At 43.0% G+C, this 9,969-nt stretch overlaps 1 protein-coding gene across 6 annotated transcripts in view; it reads left to right on the forward strand.

The window, feature by feature from the left end:
• The window catches only part of CLIP1 (CAP-Gly domain containing linker protein 1), a 156,249-nt gene extending 153,520 nt beyond the window's left edge, over positions 1–2,729 (forward strand). For all 6 annotated transcript variants that reach the window (XM_068244706.1, XM_068244714.1, XM_068244742.1 and 3 more), the window contains one exon: positions 5–2,729. In XM_068244706.1, coding sequence (XP_068100807.1) covers positions 5–233 — 229 coding nt within the window. In that variant the 3' untranslated portion in view covers positions 234–2,729. The remainder of the gene's footprint in view (positions 1–4) is intronic.
• The last annotated feature ends 7,240 nt before the right edge of the window (positions 2,730–9,969 follow it).

Consider the following 9,969-nt stretch of genomic DNA (forward strand, 5'->3'; position numbering starts at 1 on the left):
CCAGCTTGAATGGAACACAAAGTAAGAAGAAAGTGCCCCCTCGCCTTTTCTGTGATATCTGTGACTGTTTCGACCTCCATGATACAGAAGACTGCCCAACACAGACCCAATTGCCTGACTCTCCTCCTCATTCAAATTTCCATGGCAACAGAAAAGAGGAGAGACCATACTGTGACATCTGTGAGGTGTTTGGTCATTGGACAAGCAGCTGCAACGATGATGAGACCTTCTAATGCTAAATTTTTAGCTCTTGGCCCTCTGTTTGTTGGGATATATCAACCTCACCAGCATTTCCCTTTATTGGCTGAACTAGGACTGCACCTTTCAAGCAATGAAATAAATCTACATTTGCTTCAATCTTCCATTTAAGGGCTTTGCACAGTGATCTGCGTTTGAAACCTCATGCAATATTTGCCTCTATTTTAAAGTTCACCGGATGTTAGTACATGTATCATCTGTAATGTTTTGTTTCCTATTTGCACTTTATTTACATTTGTACATTTAAAATGCCTTTGATGCGTGACACTGGATGTAATTTACAGAGGCATTGATTTTTATCTTTGATTTAGATTCTTTATTTCTTACTAATATCAAGAGTGATGAACAAACACGTGACAAGTGCTGGTGCCTGGCATCACCAGTCACAGAAACGCACTCTACAAATATGGACAAAGTAATGAAAACCATATCTTTACCACAATGCTATCAGTATTCAGGGGTTCCTGATGTGAAAGAAATAATCTGTGTGTTTTTAAATTGGGCTGGAAATATAGTGTTGGAAAAAAAACAACCAAAGTGTTTATATTTTCTAGAGAAGGTGAACAGGAAGGAGGCGAAAACCCAATTTCAGGAAAATTGTTTGCTTTGGTGAATGTGGAAAGGGGTTAGAAAATTTTGGAGGGATTTATTGCGGTCTGCGTTGAGATTTTAGTGTACTTCCTGTGTCTCTGAGCTCTGTGGCTTGGATTTGAAAACTAAGTAGCAGCAGGAACAGGAAATGAGAAACGGCAATAAGAACTAATCCAGGAATCTAACATTTCCCTGCGATGTGTTGTTGCTCTTTCCGTCACTTTTACACAAATATTTCACAAGTGGACCACAGAAAGCAATAACAATTCAAGGGATTCTAACCTTTTACAACAAATCTAAAACTAAAAAGAATTTCCCCCTGAAATTGTGTTTTAGTAGGACTTCTGAAGACTGTTTTGTACCACCTATTTTTTTTTTTTTTTTATTTAAGCCCTGCACCATGCTCTTGCCATGTACCACTGCCCTTCCTGCTGCCAGTATGGGCATTTCCTATAGCCTTCTACAGATGCGACACTCACCTCTATACTGTAACAAGGAATCCAAAATCATCTTATGTTACACTTGCTGCACTAAACAGCTCAGATCAGTCACTTCCTGAATTTTCTACCCCCCTTCCCCCTCTTACGGTCTGGGATCCCTCCCTCCTATTGGTGCTTGTGGGTACAGAGCCTTATACATTCTAGTTCTGAAAGCAAGCTGCTTCCCTTGTACCCCGGCATCTCTGCAACCGGTAGAGAAGGTCTCCACGTTTGTCTCACATTTACAACAAGCTATGGATAGTAGGTGATTAAAATCTTCAGTATTTCCATGATTTCACCAAGCACTGTGTAGGGGTTCAAAATGCAGAATGTAACTGATCTGTATAGCTGATATCTGGCTGCTATGGGTTGCTGTAGTATACATTATTGCTTTTTGCACAGTATTATTTTCCTCTTTTTCAATGATTTACTAAGCTGCATTGTATGGTGATACTACATATCTGTTTCATAAACCTCAGCTGGTGATCCTCTCCAGTTATGTAGTTGAGAAGGTACTCTGTATGAACATGGGCAACATGCACCTTTTCATAGTAAAGCACACATGACCCTATGTCTGCCAGTGCAGAGGGCAGCTCCCTGTATTCACCCATCTTACATCCTGCTCATATAAGCCATTGACATCACTGATCTCAAACTGAGGAGTACCAATGGGAGCACTGAAGCCCCTTTAACTGTGCATTCCAAATAGCAAGGCAAATTACAGGGTATAAGAGGCTGGCAGACAAGTCAGTCTAAAACCTCAAGTCCAGATCCGCTCGTGCCTCTAATGTTCCATCGCACCCAATTTGCTTCATCATGGGAAAAAAAAATATTCAAGGATAATTCTTTTTTTAATTGGGAACTGGGTTTTATACCCCCAACCAAACGTTCAAATGATACTTTTTTTTTTTTCTGTTTCCTTTTCTGTCTCTGATTATTTTTTCCTCTTAGAATATCATACAGATGGTGTACTTGTCGCCTTATGCTATTACTGTAAAAAAGAAAATGTTTATAGACTCTATTGCTAAGTTAATAATTAGACAAGGAGACCTATTTGAATATGTGTATGAAAAGACTGTTGCATAAGAAATGTATAGTAGGTGTAAGAATGGATGAATGTAAATATGCGTATTCTGTCCAAATAAAAGGTTCAGACGTGATTAAGAGCGAGGATCTTTTTATCAGTATGATGTATTAATATCAAGTACATATTTATTTGTTCTTGTAATATGTATGTTCTTACGTGGGTTTTCTTATATTGAGAATTCTGTACCTGGCTTTCTATGAATGACTTTGTAATTGGCAATTAAAGCTGTATTAATTTAATACATTTCTGGATGTTTCAGGACAGTGTAATAGAGGTATGGTTGTCTGGAAAAAGATAATAAAGTTGGAAACAAATATTTGAATCTGTTTTGCTTCTTTAACTTACCATACCTGACTGGAATGGATGCATTGTTTTACATGTTCTCTGCTCACTGTTTCCAGCAGGTGTGGCCTAGACTAGCAAACTACAAGAATGCAGTAAGGCCTCTTTCAGACGGGCAACCGACAGTTGGTGAAATCGCCTGTCAGCTGCTCTCCTACTCGGGGGTGCTTGTTAGTGCTTGATACTGACGCTAGACAGTGCCCCCCCCCCCCTTCTCAACATGATGTTACTTCCACTGCAATTCAGCTGCATTTAAATTGCACTCAAAGTACACTGGTGGTTGGCAGATGGGATGATGAACTGCTTGTCAATCGCGCAGTTCAGCTTCCCATCAGAAAGAGGTCTCGGAGAGTTCAGCGTCCCATCTGCTGCCCAAGGGCACCATTCTGGTTCAATTAAAATGCAGCCGAGTGGCAGGGTTTATAACTCTACGTGTGTCTTCGCTTGATGTGATGGTGTTACTTGGTGGCAGGGAACCGCGACATGTCTCATCTGAGTACGGCCACTGCCATGCTGAAATGTGACTCCGTAGGTGGTGGGGACACCTGTACAAAGCGCTAATAAGCGCCCAGCTGGTGTAGGAGACTAGCTTCTGAAAGAGACAGGGCTGTGGAGTCTGTACAAAAATCATCCGACTCCTCAGTCTTTGAAACCTCTGACTCCAGGTACCCAAAAAATGCTCCGACTCCACAGCCCTGGAAAAGAGGCTTTACTCAGAAATAAATTGAGTACTTGCCCGCTCTTGATTCTTCATTTTTTTTTTGTGTGTTTGTCAAAATTACATGATACAGATAGTCAAACAAGTTTAAATATTAGACAAAGGCAACCCAGGTAAACAATGCTTGGTGTGATTTGCCTTCTTAAAACAGAAGAAAACTTGCAATAGTTCAGCTATAAGTGAACATTTGTGGTTACCCACAATGCACCCCTACTTTATGCCCCTGTAGCCAGGATAGCATCCAGAACCGCTGGTGTATAGCAAGCCTATAGCATTACATTTTACACAGCCACATCAACCCCACATTTAGACAGCCTGTTTCGGACTTTTGGTCCTCCTCAGTACATGACAGGGATTGATATGGCTCTACAGGATGGGGCCAGGTAAACAAGAAATGCAGTTTTAAAGTGATGATTTTATTCAAAAAAGGGGTAAAAACCTCTCCAAACCCACTTGGCCCTGTGTAAAAAGATAATTGTTTCCTTCCTTTCCTAAGTGGGATTGGGGGCCACTGCACATACACTAGATTCTCAACCTTTGCTAAGAACCATCTAACATGTGAACAAGGCCTAAAGAGAACCTGAGGCCGATGTATTAAAACTTAATAGGATACAGAGGCATGTTCTGTGCACAATTACATGCCTCTGTGCCCTTGAATTGTGGGATTGAGCTGTTAGGGAGAATCACAATTAAGGTTTATACAGGAGCCTGAAGCCAAGGAGTTGAGGCATGACCATAGAAGCTGGTAGAGTGACTGGTTGCTGTTCCAGTGGCTCATGGGTCGGGTGCGGGTAGCAGTTTCCTCAAAGTAAGTTGTGGGTCTAAAACAGTAGATCCATGCAGGCCTCTACCATATACAGTAAAGCCCCTGTTAGCCAGAACTCTGGTAACCAGAATCCTCAAGCAACCGGCAAAAAAAAAAAAAATCCTGGCCATGCAAGATACATAAATCTACTTTTACACTTCCTTACACATCTGAAACTCTGACGTTACTTTTTATTACTCGTACAGTGATCATATTTGCTTTTGTGCACAAGTAATATTGTCTGTCTACAAATTACAAGTTTCCAAAGTGTAGTTTATCTTGCCCTGAAAGCTGCCAATGCATTTGATTCCAGCTGCTTTTTATATAATATATATATCTCTTCTAGTGAGCTGTACTGAACTGTGTGTATGTTTGAAGCACAGAGAGCTTCTCAGGCTTCAATCCACAGAATGAAGTGCGGTAGTAGAAAAAGGGCGGGGGCTTGGCGTACAGAAAATCTGCAGCCTTCTTCCAGAATTTTGCAGAGTTTAGGATCTGGTGTCAATTCACTAAAGACATTTTGTTAAAACAAAAAGCTTCGGTATTTTACCGCAGTCGTTAATTAACGTTTTTGTGCTGTATTCATTAAAAAAGTATCGAGTGCGGTGTAAATTCGTTATTTTTTTATATGTCTTCGATATGGGGTCGGTAAACTGCCGAAAAGATGGTGATAACTGTGTTAAATGTGTGGGAAGCATTCCTTAAATTATCGGCAGAAGTGAAGGCTTGCATTGACTTCTGGGTAACGGAGGGCGTGGCTGTAGTTTGTCGTCATTACAGGGAGGACGGATGGTGGAGAAAGATGTGGGGAGAAGGAACTTCTGAGACACGCAGTGGCAGAGATGAAGAGCAGAGACGTGGAGACAAGGATGATATGAAGGGATGGTCAGATCATGTTTTACCTCAGGTACAACAACATGGATACCGACAGCTCTACAGTAGATACCGTCAGCTCTACAGTGGAGATAAACTGTTCTTATTTGACGTGTGGTCACACCCCCTTTTTTTTTTAGTGAATACTGTTTTTTTGCAAATTACCGAAGAGTTACCGAAAATGTATCGAATATTTACCGAATAGTTATCGACTATTTATCGAATGTGGTAATACATGCGGTAAATATTAATGAATTGCAAACAGGACTTAAAATTACCGAACATTTATCGAACATTCGGTAAAACAGTCGGTAACCCTTAGTGAATTGACGCCCCACTCTGAGTGCAGAACAGGCAAGTATTTTTTAACAATGCTGACTATTTTGTTGTATTCCAAGCTATAGGGAGTCGTGAAAGTCAACCCCCTACTACTGTGTCCCGGTCTGCAGCCAGCATCCTTGTATAACAACTCTTGTCAGTTTTTGGACATCACTTGCTCTTTGGCTCTTTTGAGAATAGAGTTGTCATAGCCCCGGTCCTGGAGTCTCTTTTCCACCAAGTCCAGCTCTCGTTCCATGTCATTGGGGTCAGAACAGTTTCTGGCTGCTCTTAACAATTCTCCATAAGGAATTGCCCTCAGTGTGTGTCTTGGATGGCAGCTGGAGGCTAACAGGAGTGAATTCCCTGCACTGGCCTTACGGAAGGTTCTGGTAACTATCCTATTTGATGTCTGAGAGCCACTTGGAGTCAGATCCAAATAATTTATCTCAGTTGGATCATGGCAAATGGTAAATGACAAATTAAGATTATTATTATTATTAGAATAAGATAAAAATCCGACAGAGTCCATGGGAAGCCCCCCCATATCAGCAGCAGCTTTTTAATTTTTTTGTGCATTTTTTGTGTCACTAATGTGACAAATAAATGGAGACCTTTATTTCTTCCAGCCATTGGTATAGCGGGACCTCCTTTCTTCTGCACCCTGGCTTTATGTTTAGGATCGTTATCCTGCTGGAAGATGAACCTCCACCCCAGTCTCAAGTTTTTTGCAGACTCCAAGAGGTTTTCTTCCAAGATTGGAATGTATTTGGCTCGCTCCATCCATCTTCCCTTAACTCTGACCAGCTTCCCTGTCCCTGCTGAAGAGAAGCACCCCCAGAGCATGATGCTGCCACCACCATATTTGACAGTGGGGATGGTGTGTTCAGAGTGATGTGCAGTGTTAATTTTCCGCCACACGTAGTATTTTGCATTTTGGCCAAAAAGTTCCATTTTGGTCTCATATGACCAGAGCACCTTTTTCTACTTATTTGCTGTGACCCCCACATGGCTTCTGGCAAACTGCAAACGATACTTCTTCTTATGCTTTTCTGTTAACAATGGCTTTCTTCTTGCCACTCTTCCATAAAGGCCAACTTTGTGCAGTGCACGACTAATAGTTGTCCTATGGACAGATTCCCCCACCTGAGCTGTAGATCTCTGCAGCTCATCCAGAGTCACCATGGGCCTCTCGACTGCATTTCAGATCAGCGCTCTCCTTGTTCGCTTGTGAGTTTAGGTGGACGGCCTTGTCTTGGTAGGTTTACAGTTGTGCCATACTCCTCCCATTTCTGAATGATCGCTTGAACAGGGCTCCGTGGGATGTTCAAAGCTTTGGAAATCTTTTTATAGCCTAAGCTTGCTTTACATTTCTCAATAACTTTATTCCTTACCTGTCTGGTGTGTTCTTTGGACTTCATGGTGTTGTTGCTCCCAACACAGAGCAGCTGTATTTGTACTGACATTCGATTACACACCGGTGCATTCTATTTAGTCATTAGCACTCATCAGGCAATGTCTATGGGCAACTGACTGCACTCAGACCAAAGGGGGCTGAATAATTACGCACACCCCACTTTGCAGTTATTTATTTGTAAAAAATATTTGGAATCGTATGATTTTCGTTCCACTTCTCACGTGTACACCACTTTGTATTGGTCTTTCACATGGAATTCCAATAAAATTGATTCATGTTTGTGGCAGTAATATAACAATGTGGAAAACTTCACTTGTGAATACTTTTGCAAACCACTGTAGCTTAAGAGTTTTTGGTAAGTACACAGTGTGGGATAAAGCACGGTTTATTTTAGTTAGCCCTATTTTTAACACTGGCTCTCAAGCAACCAGAAACTACACTTATCCCTGTATCAGCCAATCCCTGTTGGTGCTGGCTAATGGGGGGACTTAATTGTGCATATGCTTAAAGGAAACCGGAGATTGGGATTTAAAGAAAAAATATACATACCTGGGGCTTCCTCCAGCCTCCTCTAGGCTTATCACTCCCTCACGGTCCTTCTCTGCCTCTTCCTTCTTCTGCAATTGGCCTCAGAAAGTTCTCTGGTCCGGGGCCAACTGCGCATGCGCGACCGGACTTCGTCTGCCACCGACTGGTGGTATTTCTGGGGCCAGTTGCGGACAAACAAGGAAGGAAGAGGACAGCGAGCGAGCAATAAGCCTGGAGGGGGCTGGAGGAAGCCCTGTGTTTGTGTGTGTGTATGTGGTATTAGTGACAGACCTAGCCCTAAGTCACTAGTGTATGTATATATATATATATATATATATATATATATATATACACATTTGTTTTTAATCCCATCTCGGGTACACTTTAGGCGATTATTACAACCATTACCCCACCCTCAAAAAATACAGTACAATGCAGCAACCATTTCTCACAAATATTAAATATCTTTTTTGTTAACCCCATATAATGATTGCAATCATCGTCTCCCTAACACAAAAGTGTTGGCCCTGTGCCCCTCTCCATTATAGCATGTGTGGTCCCCTGTATCACCCCCCACCACCATTGTAAGATGGGTGGCTCTTGTGACATCCCCCTTCCTCCTCAGTAGGAATTCCAAGGGAATATAGGGTGAACCCTATGTCCCCACCTCATAATAACAAGTTCGGCCTCCTGTGTCCTTCGTGGGAATATGGGTGGTAAGCCTTCACAAGCCGCCCCAAAGCTTGCCTGTACTTTTATTTAAATAGACATACTTGACTACAGGTGTCCTTTTCTCAAGTGTAATGCTGTGCTTGCAGTGCGGCATGTGAGTGCTTTGTCAATTGGCAATGAGGGAAGTGGGACTGTTTAGTCTCATGTTGGATCTCCTGGCTTTTTGGATTATGTGCTCCTCTAAAGGAACAGTTTTTGATATGATCATATTTGCTCTGATAATTGTTGCAGAAGAAGAGGTCAGCATTTTTTAAATACCCACTAATAATGTTCTATTAAATAAAATGTGTTTAAAGGGACCCTGAGCAGACTGCGTAGGTATGTATTTAAAGTAAACCAGAGACATCAAATTGCAAAGCTTTGATAATTACCCAGGGCTTCTTCCAGCCCCGTTCAGCCGTGATCAGCCCGGTAACAGGCTCAGTCTGGTCCAGTGTGGGTCTTCTGAGCATGCGTGGACCTGTCGCGCATGCGCAGTAGACCTGGACTGGCGCGACTGAGCAAGTTACCGGGGAAGATCACGGCTGAACGGCAGACTGGGGGAGGATGGCGTGGGACAAGCTTATGGGGCTATAGGAAGCTCCGGATAAGTATCAAAGTTTTACAACTTGATGTGTCTGGTACACTTTGTAATACTTTCTCACTTACCGTCCCGTTTTTGTAAAGCTTTCTCCCACCGGTCCAGCCGGTATAAATTGCATTGGGGCCGGCAACTCATAGCAAAGTTGCGCTATGACCCCGGAAGCTCCTCTCGTGCACTGAGCACGACGACGTGCCGCTCTTGCACAGATAGGCTGAGAGGAGGAAGACGGAAGCCGGAGCATGTGCAGACCGCATGACCCGACATCCGCTTCTGGGGTCACAGCGCAACTATGCTGAGACCGAGAGTTGCTGGCCCCAATGCAATTTACGCTGGCTGGACTGGGGAGAGAAAGCTTTACTAAATGGGCCGTTATGTGAGAGGACATTAGGCCTGGGGCACACCAAAAACCGCTAGCAGATCCGCAAAACGCTAGCTGTTTTTAAAACGCTTTTTCTTATTTTTATTAAGCGTTTCAGCTAGCGTTTTGGGTAGCGTTTTTGGTGTAGTACATTTCATATATTGTTACAGTAAAGCTGTTACTGAACAGCTTCTGTAACAAAAACGCCTGCAAAACCGCTCTGAACTGGCTTTTTTCAGAGCGGTTTGCGGTTTTCCTATACTTAACATTGGAGGCAGAAACGCCTCTGCAATCCAAAAAATGCCTCAGCCCGGGAGTATGCGTTTCAGCAAAATGCCTCCCACTCTGGTGTGAACCACCCCATTGAAATACATTACCCTAGCGTATCCACAGCCGCAAGCGGCAGTAAAGACGCCAGAAAACCAGCTCGGTGTGCACCAGCCCTTAGGCCTAGTGCACACCAAAAACCGCTAGCGGATCCGCAAAATGCTAGCAGATTTTGAAACGCTTTTTTTTCTTTTTCTGTAGCGTTTCAGCTAGCATTTTGCTGTTTTGTGAAGCGTTTTTGGTGTAGTAGATTTCATGTATTGTTACAGTAAAGCTGTTACTGAACAGCTACTGTAACAAAAACTGCCTGGCAAACCGCTCTGAAGTGCTGTTTTTCAGAGCGGTTTGTGTTTTTCCTATACTTAACATTGAGGCAGAAACGCATCCGCAATCCAAAATCTCCAGCAGCCCGGGAGTATGCGTTTCTGCAAAAAGCCTCCCGCTCCGGTGTGCACCAGCCCATTGAAATACATTACCCTAGCGGATCCGCACCCGCAAGCGGATCGCAAACCGCAGCAGAACCGCTCTGGTGTGCACTAGGCCTTAGGCCCGG

The sequence above is a fragment of the Hyperolius riggenbachi genome, chromosome 1 (genome assembly GCF_040937935.1).
Source record: "Hyperolius riggenbachi isolate aHypRig1 chromosome 1, aHypRig1.pri, whole genome shotgun sequence".
Taxonomy (NCBI): Eukaryota; Metazoa; Chordata; class Amphibia; order Anura; family Hyperoliidae; genus Hyperolius; species Hyperolius riggenbachi.